The sequence below is a fragment of the Hoplias malabaricus genome, chromosome 2, assembly GCF_029633855.1.
Source record: "Hoplias malabaricus isolate fHopMal1 chromosome 2, fHopMal1.hap1, whole genome shotgun sequence".
Lineage (NCBI taxonomy): Eukaryota > Metazoa > Chordata > Actinopteri > Characiformes > Erythrinidae > Hoplias > Hoplias malabaricus.
Genome location: NC_089801.1, coordinates 56,818,474 through 56,841,440, shown reverse-complemented (window position 1 = coordinate 56,841,440; position 22,967 = coordinate 56,818,474). Strand labels below are relative to the sequence as shown.

The 22,967-nt window shown below is 38.5% G+C and overlaps 4 protein-coding genes across 8 annotated transcripts; all 4 read right to left on the bottom strand.

Annotated features, from left to right (window-relative positions):
* Positions 1–3,058: 3,058 nt before the first annotated feature.
* LOC136686537 (gastrula zinc finger protein XlCGF26.1-like) lies at positions 3,059–6,260 on the bottom strand. Of its 3 annotated transcripts, none has more exons than XM_066660393.1 (3): positions 6,133–6,260; positions 5,157–5,263; positions 3,059–4,429 (listed from the first exon to the last, which is right to left on the bottom strand). In XM_066660393.1, exons 2-3 carry the CDS (start codon positions 5,248–5,250, stop codon positions 3,204–3,206), a joined length of 1,320 nt encoding a protein of 439 aa, XP_066516490.1. In that variant the 5' UTR covers positions 5,251–5,263; positions 6,133–6,260; the 3' UTR covers positions 3,059–3,203. The 3 variants fall into 3 exon arrangements, with proteins under 3 accessions (XP_066516490.1, XP_066516487.1, XP_066516489.1); XM_066660390.1 differs by lacking the exon at positions 6,133–6,260 and adding an exon at positions 5,695–6,065 and having other exon boundaries at positions 5,157–5,278; XM_066660392.1 differs by lacking the exon at positions 6,133–6,260 and adding an exon at positions 5,695–6,065.
* A 1,855-nt stretch (positions 6,261–8,115) lies between these two features.
* On the bottom strand, positions 8,116–10,664 carry LOC136686547 (gastrula zinc finger protein XlCGF8.2DB-like). Of its 2 annotated transcripts, none has more exons than XM_066660412.1 (3): positions 10,591–10,664; positions 9,654–9,784; positions 8,116–8,973 (listed from the first exon to the last, which is right to left on the bottom strand). In XM_066660412.1, the coding sequence occupies exons 1-3, from the start codon at positions 10,644–10,646 to the stop codon at positions 8,246–8,248; spliced, it is 915 nt and encodes a 304-aa protein (XP_066516509.1). In that variant the 5' UTR covers positions 10,647–10,664; the 3' UTR covers positions 8,116–8,245. The 2 variants fall into 2 exon arrangements, with proteins under 2 accessions (XP_066516509.1, XP_066516510.1); XM_066660413.1 differs by having other exon boundaries at positions 9,654–9,767; positions 10,591–10,613.
* A 446-nt stretch (positions 10,665–11,110) lies between these two features.
* Positions 11,111–17,630, bottom strand: LOC136686528 (zinc finger protein 665-like). The gene is made up of 3 exons (XM_066660373.1): positions 17,546–17,630; positions 16,078–16,193; positions 11,111–15,166 (listed from the first exon to the last, which is right to left on the bottom strand). The coding sequence occupies exons 2-3, from the start codon at positions 16,169–16,171 to the stop codon at positions 13,602–13,604; spliced, it is 1,659 nt and encodes a 552-aa protein (XP_066516470.1). The 5' UTR covers positions 16,172–16,193; positions 17,546–17,630; the 3' UTR covers positions 11,111–13,601.
* A 306-nt stretch (positions 17,631–17,936) lies between these two features.
* LOC136686524 (piggyBac transposable element-derived protein 4-like) lies at positions 17,937–22,958 on the bottom strand. Of its 2 annotated transcripts, XM_066660365.1 has the most exons (6): positions 22,929–22,958; positions 21,543–21,711; positions 21,323–21,459; positions 20,939–21,046; positions 18,198–20,629; positions 17,937–17,994 (listed from the first exon to the last, which is right to left on the bottom strand). In XM_066660365.1, exons 4-5 carry the CDS (start codon positions 21,030–21,032, stop codon positions 18,738–18,740), a joined length of 1,986 nt encoding a protein of 661 aa, XP_066516462.1. In that variant the 5' UTR covers positions 21,033–21,046; positions 21,323–21,459; positions 21,543–21,711; positions 22,929–22,958; the 3' UTR covers positions 17,937–17,994; positions 18,198–18,737. The 2 variants fall into 2 exon arrangements, with proteins under 2 accessions (XP_066516462.1, XP_066516461.1); XM_066660364.1 differs by lacking the exon at positions 21,323–21,459 and having other exon boundaries at positions 22,929–22,952.
* Between the last annotated feature and the right edge of the window lie 9 nt (positions 22,959–22,967).

Genomic DNA, 22,967 nt, shown 5'->3' with positions numbered 1-22,967 from the left:
GACACACACACACACATATATATATATATAATCAAGATTTCCCCTATATATATATATATATATATATATATATATATATATATATATATATATATATATATAGGGGAAATCTTGATTATGTATGGTGATATGTTAGAAGCCTAATTCAGAATGTCATAATGTCTTGGCTTAAATGTCAGCTTTCAAGTACCTGACATGCAGTGTTGTAAAATGTGCCAATGCAATGTACCACCTACCTTATCAGTAGATACTGGCACCTACCTATAAATGACTTTTAGATCTCTGCTTATTTGTGCTGACACAGACATTTAACGTGATATTAGCATGGGAACAGCTTGTAGTTCAGTGGTCCATGAACACAGTAACATTGGACTATGTGTTAATATGGGATGCTATGCTTGTAACATGCCACTTGTTTGGCTTTAAGGCTTTAAGTTTACTAGAATTTAAGGCACCTATGTTTAGCTATAGCATATGGATGTTTGGCACCAACTTTTAGCTAGGTGCTTATAAAAACATCCAAGTGCTTGTTAAATGTACTGGCAGATGTTCCCCAATGGAATATATGGCAATGTAACAATAAAACAAATGTCAATGACATCGACATGTGCCACTATCACAAAAACAAAAAAAATTCAATGCCCATGTCATCCGTACGTAGGATACCTATGTCAATGGAATATGCCACTGTCACCCATATATAAGATGCCCATGTCAACGGAATATGCCACAGTCACCCGTACCTAAGATGCCCACGTTGATGGAATATGCCACAGTCACCCGTACCTAAGATGCCCATGTCAATGGAATATGCCACAGTCACCCGTACCTAAAATGCCCATATCAATGAAATATGCCACAGTCACCCGTACATAAGATGCCCATGTCAATGAAATATGCCACAGTCACCCGTACCTAAGATGCCCATGTCAATGGAATATGCCACAGTGCCCATATCAATGAAATATGCCACAGTCACCCGTACCTAAGATGCCCATATCAATGAAATATGCCACAGTCACCCGTACCTAAGATGCCCATGTCAATGAAATATGCCACAATCACCCGTACCTAAGATGCCCATGTCAATGGAATATGCCACAATCACCAGTACCTAAGATGCCCATGTCAATGGAATATGCCACAGTCACCCGTACCTAAGATGCCTATGTCAATGGAATATGCCACAGTGCCCATATCAATGAAATATGCCACTGTCACCTGTACCTAAGATGCCCATGCCAATGGAATATGCCACAGTCACCCGTACCTAAGATGCCCATATCAATGGAATATGCCACAGTCACCCGTATATAAGATGCCCATGTCAATGAAATATGCCAGTCACCTGTACCTAAGATGCCCATGTCAATGGAATATGCCGCAGTCACCCGTACCTAAGATGCCCATGTCAATGGAATATGCCGCAGTCACCCGTACCTAAGATGCCCATGTCAATGGAATATGCCACAGTCACCCGTACCTAAGATGCCCATGTCAATGAAATATGCCACAGTCACCCGTATATAAGATGCCCATATCAATGAAATATGCCACAGTCACCCGTACCTAAGATGCCCATGTCAATGAAATATGCCACAATCACCCGTACCTAAGATGCCCATGTCAATGGAATATGCCACAGTCACCCGTACCTAAGATGCCTATGTCAATGGAATATGCCACAGTGCCCATATCAATGGAATATGCCACAGTCACCCATACCTTAAATGCCGATGTCAATGGAATATGCCACTGTCACCTGTACCTAAGATGCCCATGCCAATGGAATATGCCACAGTCACCCGTACCTAAGATGCCCATATCAATGGAATATGCCACAGTCACCCGTATATAAGATGCCCATGTCAATGAAATATGCCAGTCACCTGTACCTAAGATGCCCATGTCAATGGAATATGCCGCAGTCACCCGTACCTAAGATGCCCATGTCAATGGAATATGCCACAGTCACCAGTACCTAAGATGCCCATGTCAATGAAATATGCCACAGTCACCCGTATATAAGATGCCCATATCAATGAAATATGCCACAGTCACCTGTACCTAAGATGCCCATGTCAATGGAATATGCCACAGTCACCCGTACCTAAGATGCCCATGTCAATGAAATATGCCACAGTCACCCGTATATAAGATGCCCATATCAATAGAATATGCCACAGTCACCCGCACCTAAGATGCCCATGTCAATGGAATATGCCACAGTCACCCGTACCTAAGATGCCCATGTCAATGGAATATGCCACAGTGCCCATATCAATGGAATATGTCACAGTCACCCACACCTTATATGCCCATGTCAATGGAATATGCCACTGTCACCTGTACCTAAGATGCCCATGCCAATGGAATATGCCACAGTGCCCATAAAAATGAAATATGCCACAGTCACCCATACCTAAGATGCCCATATCAATGGAATATGCCAAAGTCACCTGTACCTAAGATGATCATATCACTGGAATATGCCACAGTCACCCGTACCAAAGATGCCCATATCACTGGAATATGCCACAGTCACCCGTACCCAAGATGCCCATATCACTGGAATATGCCACAGTCACCCGTACCTAAGATGCCCATATCAATGGAATATGCCAAAGTCACCTGTACCTAAGATGCCCATATCAATAGAATATGCCACAGTCACCCGTATATAAGATGCCCATGTCAACGGAATATGCCACTGTCATCCATAGGCAAGATGCCGATGCCATTTCATTACTGCCTCTCCCACTTTCAGTGCAGGAGTACCAATAACTGCATGTGTGTTGTAAAAAAAAATATTTATGAATTTGCATCTCTTTAGATTCACTTAAAGTTACTTCAAATAAATGTTGGGTTTTTGTTTTATTTTCTCACTGTGTGATTATTTCACAAAAATGTGATTTCCTTAGAACAGCTTTTACTAATCTTTAACAAAGTTGGTAATAATTGTGGAGAGAATTAAATGTAAACATTCTACAAGCAAAAACTCTAAAAACACCAACCTGAAGATTCATAAACTTCATAAAAAATCCATATTTAATCCCAAACAAATTATTCATTATACAAATAACACATTGTGTAAACACAGAAAACTAACATAAGGAAGCAGTAGAATAAACAAAAACCAAATGTAAAATAAACAAATGAATGCTAAACAATTTCAGACACATTTTAGAAATTTAAAGTCTTCATCATGTGTGAATTTTCATATGATTTTCAAAGTGTTTCCTTGTCTTAAGAGTTTTTCCGCACTGAGAGCACGTAAAAGACTGTTCTTGAGTGTGAGTTACAGCATGGGCTTTAAGGTAGCTCATCAATAAAAAACATTTTCCACACTCAGAGCAGACATGTGTCTTTTCTTTCATATGCATTTTCATATGTCTTTTGGCTTCGTTCGATTGTGAAAACCTTTTACCACACCCAGAGCAGGCAAATGGCTTTTCTCCAGTATGAATCCTCATGTGAGTTTTAAGTGTTCCTGATGCCGAAAAACTTCTCCCACATTCAGTGCAGACAAAAGGCTTTTCTCCGGTATGGATCATCATGTGGGCTTTAAGGTGGCTTATTTTAGAAAAACCTTTTCCACACTCAGAGCATGTGAATGGCTTTTCTCCAGTATGAATCATCATGTGGACTTTAAGGTGGCTCAAACGTAAAAATCTTTTTCCACATTCAGAGCAGGGCAACGGCTTTTCACCTGAATGAATCATCATGTGGAAGTTACAGGTCCTTTTTAATTTGAATGTTTTTCCGCACACAGAACAAATAAAAGGTCTCTCTCCAGAATGAATACTTTCATGCACTTTTAATTTGGATGAAGATGTGAAGCTCTTCTCACAGTGAGAGCACCGGTGAGGTTTGTTTTCTATGTGGACATACTTGTGTTCTGCTAGAGCAGTCTGTGAAATGAAACCTCTCCCACACTGAGAGCAGATAAATGGCTTTTCTCCAGTGTGAATCCTCATGTGGTATTTTAGGTGAGCTGCGGTCAAATATCTTTTCTCACACAGAGTGCAAGGAAAAGGCTTTTCTCCAGTATGAATCATTATGTGGTTTTTAAGAGACCTTAATACTGTAAAACCTTTCCCACACTCAGAACATGCAAAGGGCTTTTCTACAGTGTGAATCATTTCATGTTTTCTTAAATGTGAAACACTTTTGAAGCTCCATTCACACTGAGAGCACTTGTGAGGTCTCTTTCCTTCGTGTATCTCCATGTGGTATTTCAGAGATTTCTCAGAAATAAAAGTCTTCCCACAGTGTAAACAGGTGAAGGTTTCTTCTCCGGTATGAATTCTCATGTCTTTCCTGTGAGAATTCTCTGTGTTTCCATGAGATTCCTGAGCACAACATTCTTCCTGAAACGGCTTCTCTTCCACTTTACATTCCTTTGTAACATCTTCCAGGAAATCTATTCCTATAAAAAATAGGTTAATGGTTTTAAATAAATAAAATAACAGATATGTATCTATTTTTCATGAAAACATTGAACATGAAGATTTTTAGACAAAATTAAATTAAATATGAGTTCTCAACAAACGACTGGCAACCCCTCCAGTTTGTGTTCCTGCCTTGCTCTCAGTGATTCTGGGATAGGCTCAAGACCCTGAACTAAGCAAGTGCTTACAGACAATGAATGAATTAATAAATGAGTCCTCAACACAATGTCTCAGTTACTTACATTGGTCAGATTTTAAAAATTTTCATCACCGCAATGTGCAGCAGCTCGTAATTAAGGAATAAGAAAACTGAATGACTGTCAAATATACTTTACAAAATGTACAAACGTGAAAGAACCTAACTTGTTATATCAGGAAAATGGAACAATTGAAAGTATGGATCCATGGCTTTTAACTACTTTGAAAACTTGGAGCACAGTTTAGAAAAGTGATATTACATGTAGGATTTAACTGCACTTTTATTCTGGAAATAATGACGTTTCTTGTTGATAATATTGAGATTGTGAAATGTTCTCATTTTATTAGTCAAAATAAAGAACATTAAGGACTGCAGTCGTAGTGCTGTAAGTAATCAAGATACAGGATTTATAATGAAAGGAATGAAATTGGGGTAATGTACAAGACTTTAATTCAGTATTTTCACAATAGTGAAGGAACCAAGCCATATAAAACCCCCAGACTGACCTTCATCCATCTCCTTTAACTCCTCGTCTTTTGTCTTCAGCTCCATCCCCTCCATCACACTGACATCCGCGTTCTCCTCTTTAACACTGTCCATTGAGACGAGATTCCTGAAGTGAAAATATCTGGACAAGTTTGAATTCAAGTTCGACAACTTCAAACTTTTCAGTCACCTAAAGAAAGGCTCCAACACATAAATCTGAAACTGGTGTTTTGTGAGATCGACAAGACTTTTACAACACTCCATTACCACAAAACAGAATATAAGAATTATAATTCATTACAATTATGTGTTTCAATTGCTTATGACACTTAAAAACAAACAAAAAAGACCTATTAGACAAATAAAACACACAGAGTTCAGGAGTTGAAGAATAGTACAGATAGCAGGGAGAACAAAATAAGTCCTTAAATGTGTGGCAACGGCAACAGATGGAGAGATAAAGTACATAATAATTCCTCCTTGGGCTAAAATAACAGATAAACACACTCACAAAAAAAAAAAAAAAAAAAAAAAAAAAAAAAAAAAACAGTAACACACCGCTCTTCCATTCACTTGTTAAAACTACATTGACCATAATGGACTGCGGCGAATCCACGCGCGTCCTCAGTGAACTGTAGCCATGGGAACCGAACCACTACTGATATAACATAATCCCCACATCTCAGCTTTATTTCCGATAAAGATTAACACTGCAGACATTAGCGTTTTATAATCACAAAAAACATATTTCATAAAATCATCATTTCCTTCAGAACCAACACCAACTTTCGCCAGATGGCTAGCTACGTTAGCATGTTTACTATATCCACAAAGCTTAGGCGATGTTTTTAAAAAATACGAGTCTAATTAGTTTTAAGGTGACAATTCACAGTAACCCGATAAATTGCCCTTGTATCTTCGATAGTATTATGAAAAGCTTAATAGAAAAAAATGTTAAATTCGCTTTATTTAGTGCAGTTCTACAAAGCTACATACCTTCCTTAGGAATATACCATCTCTATTTATAAGAAAAAAAAAGCAAGGGGTCCACACAAATTCACTACAGATTTCCTTTGGGAATGTACCATCTCTGAAGAACAGGGAAGGAGGGTCCGCAATTTCACTGACACACTCCCTGTAAACTGAAGCTGACTGACAACATCATCAGGTTTTTAAAAGAATATACGTTTCAAAACCCGCGTAAATATGAGGAATGGAGCTGATAGATTGTCATCAGCTTTCCAGGTCAAACTCAATGAAGTAGATGGAGACTGGCTGGATTCCAATAATTGCATGTGTATTTGTAAAATTGTAACTGTGTTTTTTAAAAATTATTATTTATTGACGAGGGAATCTTTCCATTTACTCTGTCCCAGTCAGTGAGCGTACATCGGTCCACTGGCATACCACTGACTGTAGACCACTGCTGGTCCACCATCGGACCACTCACATTACTGTCCTCTACAGGATATAACTAATTATTAATCTCCCCTAACAGATTTTAAATTCACAGAGACTTTTATTCTGGAAAACAAACTAATAAAAATATTACTAACAACTATGAGAGATATAATAATGTTTTGTTGTAGAAAACAATTTTATTACTTTGTGTTTGTTGACAAATATCCTTAAATGATGATTAGTTAAATTAGCATACTCATTGTGTGAAATCCTGTACCCTATATGCATTTATATGAATGACTAACCAGCATTTACATTATGAATTACTTACACATGTAGTTAAACATTTTTGCTTGATCCTGCACTACTAACTCATATGATAATTACTCCTAAAGACATATTATAAGCTAACTTCACTATATGGCATGATAACTTGATATTTACACACAGTTTTAATTCTTAACGTCTAACCTTGAACAGATGTGCACTCCAGAATTGTAACACACTGACATCAATCATAGTGTTGGTCACGGAGGCGCTGATCTGTAGCTTCTGTTTGTGGCCTTGAAGTGTATTTCTGACTCCCTAAATTTTAGTCTCTAGGGAAAAAGTGCTGAGAAGAGAGGCCCATTATCAGCCTGGCCAGATAATGAATGTCTTCAGGGTCACAACAGGCACCTGAATATTGCACGTGAAGAGCTGAGTACTAACACGTGAAATTATGCATATTAATATACGCTAATCAGCCAGAAACGCCTCACCACCAGGCTATACGTCATCATGGGTATAACTATCGCAGTCAGATGATGGGAGGTCAGAATTTTCACTTGGGAGGGGTATCACACTGTTCTCAATGTGTAAGTTCTCCTGGATCCAGTATTTGGTAAATAAATACTTTGATTTGCTTTGAACTTCACTCGACTGGTGTCTGCGACTCTCTCGTAACGGACACGCCTCCCCCGAAGAGGGAGAGTGTATTTTGGACCTTTTTGTTATTTTCTCATGAGTTGGTAAATTTTAAATACTTTGAGAACGGTCCAAAGAAACATTTTTATCTTCAGTTTATAAGCCTGATATAAAATGATTATGCTAAAAATGCTGACACTGTGCTGGATTAAAATTATTCATTAATCTTATTTATAAAGAATAAGAAAAGAACCCAATGAAGGGAAAAAAATGTAAATTGGACTGTGAATGGAAAAGTGCTAAAATGTGGCATTTTGTCTAAAATTCTGTTTAATCCCCAGTGGTTCGCCCAGAAAACACTACTGGACTTCCAACTTTGCCCTCAGTGGGTCAACAGTGGTCCGCCGTCTCCTTGCTATCAGGGGTGTGAGAATCATTAACCATAATGTTAATTCCTTATAACTCTGTTTACTCAACTCCATTAACAACTGTAAAGGGTAGTTCTCTTACACATCCTGTGGTAAAAACTTTTTTCCAAAAATGTATGGAAAATTCATTAATTTTATTCCATTTTTCTCCCCAAAATCCACATTCCACATAAAAATGCCTTATTGTGTTAACCACCCCCCCACCCCCCCAAACACACAGACACACACAACCCAAACCCTCACAATAGCTCCACGCTTTGGGAACCCTCTAGTGTAAACATAGAAATGTATAACATTTAAAATAAACAAACAAATGATTTTTAATTTAATGAATGTAAAAGAATTTCAGACACATTTCTGAAAGTTAAAAGTCATCATGTGTGAATCCTCATGTGATTTTCATAGCATTTCTTTCTCTTATAAGTCTTTCTGCACTGAGAGCACGTATAGGTCTGTTCCCGAGTGTGAATTACAGCGTGGACTTTAAGGTATCTCAAGAATAAAAAACGTTTTCCACACACAGAGCAGATGTGCTGCTTTTCTTGAGTGTGAAACAAAATGTGTCCTTTAGCTTCACTTGATTTAGAAAACTTTTTATCACACCCAGAGCAGGCAAATGGCTTCTCTCCAGTATGAATCATCATGTGGTTTTTAAGGTGAGCTGCAGTCAAATATCTTTTCTCACACAGAGTGCAAGGAAAAGGCTTTTCTCCAGTATGAATCATTATGTGTTTTTTAAGGGAACTTAATACTGTAAAACCTTTCTTACACTCAGAACAGGTAAACGGCTTTTCTCCAGTGTGAATAATTAAATGTGTTTTTAAATGTGAAACACTTTTGAAGCTCCATTCACACTGAGAGCACTTGTGACGTCTCTTTCCTTCGTGTATCTCCATGTGGTATTTCAGAGATTTCTTACAAATAAAAGTCTTCCCACAGTGTGAACAGGTGAAAGTTTCTTGTCCAGTATGAATTCTCATGTCTTTCCTGTGAGAATTCTCTGTGTTTCCATGAGATTCCTGAGCACAACGTTCTTCCTGAAACGGCTTCTCCTCCACTTTACATTCCTTTGTAACATCTTCCATCTTTCCAACATCTTTTCCTAAAATAAAATACAGTAAAAGGTTAAAATGATTAAAGTAACAGCTATGTTTCTATTTCTCATGAACACTTTGAACATGAAGATTTTGTAGACTAAATTAAAGTAAATACGAGTCCTCAACACAATGCCTGAGTTATTTAGGTCTACTGTTTATTTTGGCCAGATTTTAAAATGTCATCATCACCACAATGTGCAGCAGCTTGTAATTAAAGAACAAGGAAACTGAATTCACTTGTAGGACGGAAACTGAATGACTCTCAAATATAATTTAAGTTTCATTGTATGTGTGTGACAGTAACCACAGCCACTGAAACAAGCCAATGGTAGTGTGAATTTTTGTTTTCTTTTTATTTCCCTCCCACTCTGTATGATTTTCTAAAAGCCCTGTGTGATAATGATAATTAATCAATCAATAATTTGAGATCTGTAAGTAACTTAATTAATTATTACAGTGAAATGGAATCATTGAAAGTGTGGTTCCATGGCTTTTAAATGTTTTGAAAATTTAAATGCTTTGAAAAACACAGTTTCGAAATGTGTAATTGAATACAGGTTTTAACTGGATTTTATTCTGAAAATCAATGATTTTACTGGTTGGTAATATTAAAAGGTGTTTGTGAAATCGTAATTTAATTTCTAAAAGTACAAAAACATGAATTGTATAAAAACTAAAGACTGACCTTCCTCCATTTCCTTTATCTCCTCATTTTCTGTCTTCAGCTCCAACCCTTCCATCACATCAACATCTTCAGTCTCTTCTTTAACACTCCACATAGTGATGGTTTCCTGGTTTCCTGAAGTAAAAAAAACCCTGGAGAAATTCAGAAATTCATTAAACTTCAACATACAAGCTCCTCACAGAGAGTCACCAGGCAGGGCTCAAACCCACAAATCTTTGTGACAATACCTGTTGGTGCCCCAAGACATAATATAAGAATTATAATCAATTAAGTACATTTTACATTTGCAATCGCTTGTAATACCTTTTGTAATATAAAAAAACACAACAAAACACACACACACACCCCACTACAGTACATGGGGTATAGAACAGCAGTGAGGGCAGGTGTAACTGGATATTGTGATAATTTGGGTGTCTACAAACAGATTCTTTTTAAATGCATGCTATATAATAACTACGATTAAAACATGAAACAAAATGACATAAAAGTAAACTGCTCGTCCAGTGACTTCAGTGGTAAAACTACATTAACGATAATGCACTGCGGCAAATCCACGCGCGTCTTCTCAGTGAATGGTAGCCATAGGAACAACCACGGTCCTCACATCTGAGTTATATCCACTAAGGATTAACGCTGTAGACTTTACAGAGATTTATAATCACAACAAACACTTTTTATGAAAGCACCATTTACTTCAGAGCCAACAAACAGTCTGCCAGATGGCTAAGCTACATTAGCATGTTTACTAGCCACTGCAATGCATGGTCAGTGTCCTTTAACAAGGAATACCTAAAGATATATATATTTTCATAGTATTTCATATTTCATAGTAGTCCAATAACTGAGATTTGTATTTTCGATATTATCATGAAATTAAATACATATAAACGGTTGAATCCACTTTATTTACTAGTTTTCAAAGAAACATAGCTACCTTTCTTCCTTTAGGAATGTACCATCTCTAAAACGAGGGTCAATACTAGATAGCATCAACTACATGGGATTTCCTTTGGGAATGTACCAACTCTGAAACAGAGAAGGGGGGTCTACAATTTCACTGACATTCCCCTTGCAATAAGATGTGTTCAGCAAGGATTTTAAGTGAATCTGAGTGAGTACATAACCAGAGTTCGGAAAGAACTTTTAACCAGTTTCTAAACCCAAAAACCTGACTCCTAACCTGGTGGTAGGAACCAAGGTGATGGTGTGTCATCAGCTTCAAGCTCAGAGACCTATGCTGTGAGGATCCTGGAAGCTAGGGGCTGTGCTGGAGACACACCTGTACAATAACGCATAGGTGCAGCATTTCTATCTGTATTAATTTAACATAAAGTGGTTTCTACCAACTGTTGGAATAGTGTTTCTCTAAAGATAATTAGAATTAATTCTTTGCATTAAAAAACAATAACCACATAGTTAATATTTTTAAATTTTATTCCAAAATGTGCATTCCTCATAAAAACACTTGGTTATATAAGTACAAACAGATTAAATTAGGTAACAGACTGCTGAGATTGTTATTGTCAGGGTCAAAATGGATAATAAATAAACAAGGACACAAATAATGAATAGTCAGCTTCAGTTAATTTACTATAAATCTGATAGTTGTACTGTGCAAATTTACAAGAATGCAGCACTTGTACACAATTTACATTAAAGTAACAAAGTTTGTGGTTGGTAAGTTGGGGATCATCAGCAGTGGGGTCTGATGGGAGTCTGAGTTGGAGAGACCATGCTCCCATTGTGTTGGTGTACACATAAATCCAGCATGTTTTCTTCCACCGTGTGTTGGTAAAGTCTGGGAAAAATGTTACTCGGAATAACATGGTTTAAATTGTCCAGAACAACAAGATGCATGTTCTGAAGTGAGATGACCCTAGAGAGTCCTCAGCAACTGCACTTAATGTAGCAAACACAGATGCTGTAAACAGTGCACATCTCTCAGGAATAACAGTGGGAATGGCACTTTGATGTTATATAAAAGCTTTTGTACATCCATAACTGTCATAGTCTCTTTCTCCTGGGCTTCCTCTAAAAAAATGTGTGTTTTACTGCACGGATTGGGTTAAATACAGAGAACAAAATCCTCTGTGGTTGTGGTAAACTGCTGCATTTTTCTTATTTCCAGCAGTGCTACATGGCTGCGCTTGGTTTTGCCAGTGCAAAAACATGTAGGTCCAGTGAAGATTGGACTGGGACAAACATGAAATATAGGTGTAAAATGCATCATGTAATGACCAAAGGAAGCTACAGCTGCTACTCATGTGCAGGCATAGCTGAAGTTAGAGGCTTGTCTGCATAGTTGGTCATAGGTGCATGGCACCAGAGAGATAATGGGAGTTGCTAAAATTTTCCATTGAATTTTGGCTTGTATGTCATTTGATAGCAAGCAAACTCTTTCGCTTTGGAAATATCAATCTGTTTTTCTGCAAAACTCTGAAAGCATGTTTGATTTGACTGACTTGACCATGTGGTTCACAAATCTAATACTGCTGTGGGGGGCCGGGGTATTCAGCCAGTCTATAGAAGTGTTTTTAACTTGTGTTTGTGGTAGATCTTCACAGAGTGCGTTTACATGCTCTTAATCCGATAACTGCACAAAATCAGATTTAATCCCATCAACATGTTTACATGAGTCAGACAACAATCTGATTTGTTTTGCAGCAGCCAATAATATCACAGTAAAATGTAACATTAACTTCCTGCTGTGGATTTTTATAAACACTGGTTCATATTACTTCTTATTTAAACATTTTATTTTTAAGATTTCTAATAATACACGATGCTGTTTTGTCTCGCCGTTTTCTCTACACTGCATATGAGACAGACAAGCTTTTTTTTAAACAACAATCTGTTCTTTTAAAGCTCCTGGCAACTCATTTGAAATGCTGTGTTTTTTTGTATAATGCTAAACACTCTGTAGAATGGTGTGGGCATGGTCTAATACTAATGACAGTGTGACTGACAGTTCTCTGTTTATGTTGCCATGGCAACACAGCATCAAGATAGGGTTTTTCTGGGTTTTTACTTTGAACAGCGGTTGTCATTTTTCACAAGATACACAACAAAATGGCACAGGCAGGTAGAATTGGCATTATACAGCTGTGCATGTACAAACCTATGGACGTCTTTTGGCATTTATTTGTCTTGTGTGTGGTTTGGTGTGATTATTTTGCTAACATAATTGAACGAACGAGATACTTCTAGAGCATCTCCAAATTAGTCCTTTCCCTCTTGGCTACTCTGCTGTACTGCCGACCGAGTGGGTCTGCCTTCCCTGCTGCTACTCTGATGTACACGCCGACCCTACACCTAGCTCAATAAGATGGCTCCTAAGCTTTAGCTCACCAGTCCCTTAGACTCAGGGAGGAGGCGTGGCTATGACATAAGCATTACCCACTTTTAGGACTGTTTATTCTACACAGAGAGGAGAGCAGTACTGGCCATTTTTATCATATTTCTGTTTAGCGTTTTGTATTTAAACTTTGCTGAACGTCTCACATAACACCCACGTTTAGAATTATAATAAATAAATAAATAAATAAATAAATAAATGGGCTCCCAGTGACTTTAAACGTTGTGTGTCACAGACAGAGACCCGAGCTGCGGGACACGTGTTTGGGGTGAGGACTGGGGGGAGCGTGAGCCGAGAAATCAGATCACTGAGATGAAGTCCAGCGTTTTTAAACCGATTTCTTGCGCTGATCTAAGAAATCTGAGTATGATTTTTCCATGACCACTTTATTCATGAGATAGCTCCAGAAACCTGATTAAGATAGATAATTAAGCACATGTAAACGCACTCATAAATAATAAAAAGGGATTTCTGGCATCGAAAGGAGTTGAGCACCCATCTCAATAACTGGCAAACTGCTAGACATTGTCTGATTATCATTTTGCTGTAATCCCCTAATAAACAAAACATATAACAGACAAGTGAAAGATTCATGTGTGAATCTTCATGTGGTTGTGAAAGTGTTTCTCTTTCTTATACATTTTACCACACTGGGAACACTTAAAGATCTGTTCCTGTGTATGAGTTACAGTGTGGGTTTTAAAGTGGCTTAGCTTTGAGAAGCCTTTTCCGCACTGTGAGCAGATATACGGCTTTTCTTTCGTGTGGATCATCATGTGTCTTTTAGCGTCACTTGATTTAGAAAACTTTTTTCCACACTCTGAGCAGGTATGTGGTTTTTCTCCGGTATGATTCATCATATGAGTTTTAAGGCAGCTTGACAATGAAAAACGTTTTCCACACTGAGTACAGGAGAAAGGTTTCTCCCCGGTGTGCATCCTCATGTGGACTTTGAGATCACTAGATTGTGAAAAGCCTTTTCCGCACTCGGAGCAGGTGAATGGCTTTTCTCCGGTGTGAATCATAATGTGGGCTTTAAGGTGGCTTGCGTTTGAGAAACCTTTTCCGCACTCAGAGCAGGGAAAAGGCCTTTCGCCGGTATGAATCATCACATGGCACTTAAAGGTTTTCTTCACTCTGAATGTCTTGCCACAATAAGGACAGATGAAAGGTGTTTCTCCAGTATGAATCATCATGTGGGTTTTAAGACACCTTGACACCGAAAACCCTTTTCCACACTGAGAGCAGGTGAAAGGTTTCTCCCCGGTGTGCTTCCTCGTGTGGATTTTAAGGTCATTTGAGTTTGAAAAGCCTTTTCCGCAGTCAGAGCAGATGAATGGCTTTTCTCCGGTATGAATCATCAAGTGTGTTTTAAGGTGACTCGCTTTTGTAAACCCTTTTCCGCACTCAGAGCAAGAAAATGGCTTTTCTCCAGTATGAATCATCATGTGCGTTTTAAGGTGGCTTGCGTTTGAAATACCTTTTCCACAAACTGAGCAAGTGAAGGGTTTTTCTCCAGTATGAATCATCATATGAGTTTTAAGGTGGCCTGAAATTAAAAATCCCTTCCCACACTCAGAGCAGCAAAAGGGCTTTTCTCCAGTATGAATCATCATGTGGGTTTTAAAGTGAGCTGAGGTAAAGAAACTTTTTCCACACTGAGTGCAACTAAAAGGCTTTTCTCCTGTATGAGTCATCATGTGGGTTTTGAGATTTCCTAATTGTGAAAAACCTCTCCCACACTCAGTGCAGGTGAAAGGTTTCTCGCCAGTGTGCTTCCTCATATGGATTTTCAGGTCACTTGATTGTGAGAAACCTTTCCCGCACTCTGAGCAGGAAAACGGCTTTTCTCCGGTGTGAATCATTTCATGTGTTCTTAAATGTGATAAACTTTTGAAGCTCCATTCGCACTGAGAGCACTGGTGAGGTCTCTTTCCTTCATGTATCTCCATGTGATATTTCAGAGCTCTCTCAGATGTAAAACTCTTCTCACACTGTGAGCAGGTGAAAGACTCTTCTCCGGTATGAACTGTCTGGTTGTCTTTCAGGTGAGACTGCTCTGTGTTTTCTTGAGACTCTTCGGTGTCACATTCTTCCTGAAATGACTTCTCTTCCGGTTTGAATTCATCTTTTACTTCTACTTGTAATACAGCTCCTGTGACAAAAACACACCACAGATAAAAGATAAACAGCATTTGTTACAGGAATCTTTTAGGCTCAAGGCTCAAGGAAATGGGGGTCTTCATCATATGATGTCCAAAACTGTGTCATATTTATCTGTAACTAATAAGATATCATCACAATGTGGAGATGCCCCTTGGCTTGTGAAAGCCAAATTACTGTTCTTTGTAATCTTCTTATAATTCTTATTCTCTTTACGATTTTGTAAACGCTACTTCTGGGGTTTTCAAGGTACAGCCACAAAACATCCCATGTTCATATGCCATGTTTTTATGTAATAACAACTATTGGCAGAAACAAACGCAAAATCATGTTTCCATCCACTGCACTTTTGTGAATAACCTTCAGATGACATGACAACTTAAATCAATAAATATAATTTGACTGAGTGCTTGATTTAACTAACTTAATTTTGTTTCCATTGTGAGTGATAATTACAAAAGCTATGAAAACAAGCTCAATGAGGGGCTCATTCCTCCCAGGTTGGGATTTCTAAGAGAACTGTGTCTCTGGTGAGTAAGACGGGCCCCTCTCCCCTCACTGCTCATGGAGAAACGCTGGGCTGGCTCTGTGTGTCTCCGACAAAGCACAAGGAAAGGCCGCAGTAAAGCATGGTCTTTCTAAAACTCAAGGCCTGCCAAGGCTGAGAGGCGTCATGGGGGTGGGGGACACGCAAAAGTCCACAACGTTATTAGTTTGTATCATTAATTATTTAATTACTATACAAACTAAACAGGCTTAAGGACCACAGTCTTGATTCTACATTGCTGTAAGTATTTGGAGAATGACAACTGGACGAAACTTATTCAGCGTTTTCTCCAACCCAGACCAACCGAAGTGTACAAAAACAAATCAAAAGACTAAACAAATGAAACCCAGACTGACCTTCTTCCATCTCCTTTATCTCCTCGTCTTCCGTCTTCAGCTCCACTCTCTCCATCACACTGACATCCTCACTCTCCTCTTTAACACTCCACATTGTTAATTCAACCTGGGACAACCTTCCAGGATGAAAATAAATCATGAGAATGTGCTCTGAACAACTCTGTCTTCTCAGTCTGAACTGAACTGGTGCAGTGGATCTAGCCAAATCATTCACTGTAAAGATCTAACGGTGATATTTCTGACGAATGCTGCAATTTAAATGCTTTCCTGCAAAATTTAGCTTTGGGATTTGCTACTGGATTTCAGAACATCTCGACATGAAACAACCGTTACATTTACACAGTGACCTGATGTTATCAGAGATTCTGTAATAAACCTGTCGTTATGGAGACTGACAAATCCACTGCAACACAAGTGCTATAAATAGCATAATTGGTCACATGACTAATAAATCAACAAAACACGTTATTAACAATTTATTAATCAAAAATTGAGAAAAAATATATTACAACTGTAAATTAACTCACTAAAGAACACAAATAATACAAGCATGAGAATCTAGTGATATGTATTGATTGTCTTGAATGTGTAAACCCAATAAGCCTCACTTTCGTTAAGCTTCCTTTCTCTGTCCACTTTTGTTTTTTTAACATTATTTAAAGGGTGTACTAGTTCTACCAATCAATCTTTATAATTTGCCAATATAAGAAACTGACACTGCAGATATTCCAGTCTACAGATAACACAAGTCAACATATATTTGGTAAAAATTTTGTTTGAAAACTTTGAAAATATGACTTTGAGCGATATTACTACAATTGTGATTATTACATTTAATATACACAGTTCTCTTTTTGTGAGGCTGGGAGATAACTACTCCTTTATCAAGTGTAGGATATTTTAAAGGTAATTCCTAGAAAACAGAAAAAAAAAATCTCAGTCTAATATATGACACTGGATAATAATCCAAATGTTCTTCATACTTTAACTGTTTGAGCTACTTTACTATATTATATGTCTCAAGATATAACTGAGAATGGGAAGCTACATAAATCTCATTAGATATGTTATACACCACATTGCAGGATTAGTGCTAGATTCTAAACCAGCATCTCTCCAGAGATCACAATTCCACCTTATAACGGAACAATATTCATAACTCCCCACAACACTGAGCTATACCTTAAAAAGATTAACACTGTGGATACTACAGAGTTTTATAATCACTGTAAACACTTTAAAAAAAAAGCTCAATTTCCTTCAGAAACAACAGTCCGACAGATTGCTAAGCTACATTAGCATGTTCAGTGGCACCTGCTAAGCTTCGACTTATTTAAAAAAGAAAAAACAAACTATTTTTAATGAGTCAGTTCGTAGTAACCCGATAAATGACTGCTTTATTCTTAATGTCATTAAAAAAACAAAGTTTAATTCGCTTTAATTGCTGCAGTTCTGCAGAGAATCATACCTGTCCTTCCTTAGGAATGTACCATCCCGGAAAACAGGGGGGTGTCAGAAGAATGGTAATGGCGGTGAATTATGGTACATTTGCGCCACCTACTGAGTTAGAAGGTGAAGGGTAACATCAGAAGCATATATCTGTCTATCGTCAGTGAGTATACCAATTCTTCCCTTTGTGTTGAGGACATTTTACAGAGAAGCAGAACAGGTTCAGCTATTTCTAGTACGTTTTGAAGGTCCCTGTAAAGCCCCGTTTCATGCTTCTTTATTAATGCAGTGAGTAGTAACACTGTGCCTTATTCTACACTGTCAGAAAAGCTCACTGTGGCAGTTTACAAGGTGTAGTGTACCTTTAAAAGTACAGCAGTGGTGTTAAAGTCCAGTTGTGTTCCCTAAAGTTCAATTACATTCTCTTCTCCAGAAGGAGAGGGGGGTCTCTGTAATCTTTCATTACAACTGTGGAGAATAAAAGAACACAATAAAAGTCCTGGAGATGAAACGGGGTGAATTAAATCAACACAACTTTAATATCTACAGTTAATATAAAATAAGGTACAGTTATGATCCCTAATTAAAGATACTGTAAATGTAAATTCAGCATGATCATTTATAGTGGCGATAATTAGGGTTTTAAGTGAGTTGTAGAAGTTGCACAGTACCTTCTGTGGTCCCTCCAAATTTCAATGCAGTATATTTAATAATAGGAGATTAAATGTGAATGGTTGGGCAGGGAGTGTCTTGCAAACACAGAGAGACCACCCATAGTTGGACCGATCCCCTGCCATTATTTACCATTTTTCAAAACCCTACAGTGGGCAAATCTGCAAATATCATCACAAAATCTCATTTGTGTCACATTTATTTGCACAAATAATTTTAATTAAGCTTTACATCAAAAACCATATAAATTTTTCATGAAATACAGTAATATTACAACACTAGCTGAAAATAGCTATAGTAAAATCAAGTCTTTTTACACATCCAGTAGTGAATGTTATAGCATTGTTCCCTCACCATTTTATTTTGTTTTGATATTTCCAAGTGCAAATCAAAGAACCGTAGCTGACGTCTGATCCCAACCCCCAGCCTAGGATGTTCTCTTCAAAAAAGGCAGCTTTGCAAGTAGCTTAATTACCAATCAGTGCATTATGTCTGTCTTACAACCAACCCAACTCAAGTGCCCTTTACCGTACACTGCTTTATTCACATTCACAGCACAGCTTAGCTGAAATCTTTGAGCATTTACCACAGACAAATCGCTTACAAGTCTCACAGATGTCAAATGTTTTGTTGCCTGAACATCGTCCGACTTGACACTGTTTCCTTTTAATGGGCGAGAAAGGACTTTCAGGTAAGAGCCGTCTACGTGCCGCTACATTTGCTATTCTCTGACGTGCACACAGCTCCTTTACCAGTTCCAGGATGAATGTTTTCCTGCTTATGTTAACATTCATGCACTGTTTGTAAAGAATATGTGCATTAATGGCAGCCAGGTCCAGGATGTTATAAAACACGGCTATAGGCCAGCGGCGGGTGCCTCCCTTTACCGAATACAGCCGTGCCATTTGATCCATAGCATCAACACCACCTTTAGTGCTGTTGTAGTAATAGACAGTATCAGGCAGTTTCTTGGTGCTGTTATCTGTGGAAACAGTCTGATGCATCGTGCTGAGGATGCAGATATTTTTTTTTGGTTTTGCTTGGTAAATGGTCAGCGTTACTTTCCCTGCTTTCAGAATCTTGGTGGAAAATAGCTCAGACTGTACCTCTGTGCATCGGGGCATCTCACGTTTGTTTCTCTTAATTGCCCCAACAATGGTGGTTCTGTGCTCCAAAAGGCTGTTTGCCAGAGACAATGTGGTGAAGAAACTGCCTGTTGTTACATTTCTTCCTTTCCCCAGGAACGGTTCCATCAAACGCATCACAATGTTTTCTGTCAACAGTTGACCAGCCTGTTTCTTCTCATCTTTCCCAAGATAGGGAAATGTATTCAGCATGTAGTTTGTCACAGAATCGGCAGCCACCCAGAATTTAATGCCAAACTTGTCAGGTTTATTGGGCATGTACTGAGTGAACCGACAGCGTGTCTTGGTGGGGAACAGTTGTTCGTCCACAGTTATGTTCTGACCGGGTGTGTAAGAAGCAATACAGTTTTGCACAAATTTATTGAAGATCTCAGAGATCATGGCAAATTTATCCGTCATGAGCCGGGTAGCCCTCGTGTTCTTGTCATCAAAACGCATATGTCGCATGATTTCTCTGAACTTCTGTCGCGATATTGTTTCTCTAAAAATGGGCATTCCCAAGTCAGAAGACCAGTACTCATCCAGTTTCCTGTGTTTACCCCCAGTTACCCCTCTCAAATAAATGAGGCCAAAGAATGCTTTCAGTTCATCATCTGTCAGCGTGAACTTAGCATTACTTCGTTTAATTTCTGCTTCAGTGTATTTATAAAGGTTTTCCCACATTTCGGGGTCAATCAAACACAGCAGACTGCTCAGGGGACTTCTGATGTTGTCCTTGGCGTAAGATGTGGGTCCTGGGGGTTCTCCTGGGTTATTCCACTCTTGTGGTTTATCCTGAGGTTTGCCGGCTGGTTGTTCAACCCACACTGTGCCATTTTTCGCCTCTTGAAACGAGTCCCCGGCATGTTCAGTTTCGGAGTCTGATTCTGCACCTGAATCAGATTCAATTTCAAACGTGCCGTCTGCCTCATCGTTCCCTTCCGGCACCTCACACTGTTCACCCTCCGATTCCATCTCATCGATATTCCACAGAAAGTCCAACACTTGCCGTGCAGTACGGAGCCTGTGAGTTTTATCGCGAGCTGGGGTCGGAGGAGGACTTTTCTCACTAGTAAGAGGTGTGCTAGTAAGAGGTTTCTTTCCTTTGTGTTTCCCCATGTGAAATTTCAGGGATTTCTCAGACGTAAAGCCCATGTCCCATTGTGAACAGGTTAATGATTCTTCTGTGGTTTTCCTTCTCAGGTTGTATTTCTGTTGAGGAGGGTCTGTGTTTTCTTGAGATTCCTCGGCACCACATTCTCCCCGAACCGTCTCCTCTTCTTTTAGTTCGTCTTGTAATTCATTTCCTATAAGAAAAGAAAATCAGAAAATGAAGAATTTAAAATCGTAGCTCGGTACAGGAAGCCTTTTAGGCCAAATGAAATCAAAATGTGTGTCCCCAACATATGATGTCCAAAACTGTGCCACATTAATAAAACATCACCACAATGCGGATCAGCCTGTATATCACACAAGATAAGAAAACTACAATCACCTTGTAGAAAGGAAACCAATTTATTTTCAAATAAAGCAACAACTAATTGAATGTAGTGAATTTTAATTCAGTATTTTCTCTAAAGTGAACGCACCAAACTGTATTAAAACCCCAGACTGACCTTCCTCCAGCTCCTCCCTCTCCAGGTCTTCTGACTTCATCTCCATCCCCTCCATCAGACTGATGTCCTCACTCTCCTCTTTAACACTGTCCATTGTGACGGGTTTCACTGAGTGAAAGAAATGAGAATGTGCTTCGATCAACTTCTCAGTTTGAGCTGAACCTGTGCAGTGGGTAAGTCTACATAATTTGGGGAAAATATACAGTTTATCGCTCAATAAAGACAAATCCATTTATTTCAGCTTAAGGCCTGGATATACATCCAGACGACCGATGTATCAGCTCTACGATGTTGGGTCACAATACCCACCTTAAAGATTAAATAATGTGGTTTACGCTGTATATCAAGACTTATATTTTTTTGTAATTGCACATCTTTACACACCTCACTGACTGGTCTGTTGTTTTATTGAATCCACAGTCTCCATCTTATAGCTTATGTCTGTGTCACATTAATTCATTCAGGGTCGCGGTGGGTCTGGAGACTACCTGGAATCATTGGGCACAAGGCAGGAACACACCCTGGAGGGGGTGCCAGTCCTTCACAGGGTGACACACTCACACATTCACATCTATGGATACTTCTGAGTCTCCAATCCACCTACCGTGTATTTGGAGCGTGGGAGGAAATTGGAGCACCTGGAGGAACCCCACGGGACATGGGGAGAACACACCACACGCCTCACAGACAGTAACCCAGAGCGGGACTTGAACCCACAACCTCCAGGACCCTGGAGCTGTGACACTACCTGCTGCTCCACTGTGCCGCCCGGTCTGTGTAACAGTTAAGTATTAAATTTATTTACAGTCCACACATATTTTAAATTTATAAAGCTGAGGTCTATGCAGCATCTCTGATCCAATTACAGACAAATACTAAACACACAGAAGCAGTTAACAAATGGAAACAAATGGAACCAGCTGATAGAGAACATTAGATCCCCAACTTTAAACAGTTTTATATCAAGATTAAAACATTCAAATTTGAGCAGCTTACAGCTCAGTTTAAAATACTCTTTATTTATTCTGTAACGGCACTGTACAAAAGATGCACTATGACCAAACTGGCCTTGCCTTGTAGTCTATTCCTTTGCCTACTTTATCTCCATTTCACCCTGGCCTTCAATGGTCAGGACCCACATTTTGGAACTTAAACTGACCATTTAATGTACTACAAAGAAATTTTATCCTTCATTTCATACAATTTTCCCATTACAACATCACAAAATAATAATCATATTTATAAGTAGAGTTAGCTTTTGTTGTGGTAAAAAGGATTATAGAATTATACATCTAAATATTTTTGAGCAAAATGTCCAGTTTATTGTTCAGCCAAATATGAAGAAGACAACACTCAAACCAAAATACATATTTTTTAAATTAAAGATTTACACATAAAAATATGGGAATGTGATTTTACTTAAACCTCATTAGTCTTTCTCATGCACTACTTTGGCCAAAGGTTTACAAAAGAAGGATATCAATCAGGAGTATGTTCTCCTTTCCCTGAAGTGGCAGACGTCAGTCCTCAGAGAAGGATTTACACCAGATGCTGGAACATTTCTATGAGGATTTGATGGCACTCACCCAGTAGCCAAGTTTACATTAGTGATGTAATGATGGAGCTCCATCTCTCCAGAGAACTCCAGAGAGTTCAAATCTGACAGATCAGTACTAATTTATAACATAAACCCCCACATTCTCAGAGCTGTATCCGCTAAATATTTACACCGTAGACTTTACAGAGTTTTATAATCACAGCAATCATTTTTATAAAAGCACCAGTTCCTTACACTAACCACTAACACAAACCGTCCGCCAGATGGCTAAGCTACATTAGCATGTTTACAAACCTCTGCTAAACTTAGAGTTGTACATAAAAATGAATAAAACACATATTAAATATTTTAAGGCGCCAGTTCAGAGTAAACCGATAAATAAACGTTTTACGAGTATTTTACGTTGTTTACTGCAGCTTTACAGATACACACCTCGCTTTTCTTAGGAACGTACCATCTCTGAAAAAGAGG

What these genes read in the sequence shown, in the direction of transcription:
- LOC136686537 (XM_066660390.1), bottom strand. An exon ending in GTTAAAGGAGATGGATGAAG is followed by an intron (nt 4,430 to 5,156) that starts GTCAGTCTGGGG and finishes TATTTTTTATAG; the next exon opens with GAATAGATTTCCTGGAAGAT.
- LOC136686547 (XM_066660412.1), bottom strand. Translation starts at nt 10,646, where the DNA reads ATGCTATCTAGTATTGACCCTCGTTTTAGAGATGGTACATTCCTAAAG. An exon ending in ACATTCCTAAAGGAAGAAAG is followed by an intron (nt 9,785 to 10,590) that starts GTAGCTATGTTT and finishes GAATTTCTCCAG; the next exon opens with GGTTTTTTTTACTTCAGGAA. An exon ending in GATAAAGGAAATGGAGGAAG is followed by an intron (nt 8,974 to 9,653) that starts GTCAGTCTTTAG and finishes ATTTTATTTTAG; the next exon opens with GAAAAGATGTTGGAAAGATG.
- LOC136686528 (XM_066660373.1), bottom strand. Translation starts at nt 16,171, where the DNA reads ATGTGGAGTGTTAAAGAGGAGAGTGAGGATGTCAGTGTGATGGAGAGA. An exon ending in GATAAAGGAGATGGAAGAAG is followed by an intron (nt 15,167 to 16,077) that starts GTCAGTCTGGGT and finishes TTTTTGTCACAG; the next exon opens with GAGCTGTATTACAAGTAGAA.
- LOC136686524 (XM_066660365.1), bottom strand. Translation starts at nt 21,032, where the DNA reads ATGGACAGTGTTAAAGAGGAGAGTGAGGACATCAGTCTGATGGAGGGG. An exon ending in GAGGGAGGAGCTGGAGGAAG is followed by an intron (nt 20,630 to 20,938) that starts GTCAGTCTGGGG and finishes CTTTTCTTATAG; the next exon opens with GAAATGAATTACAAGACGAA.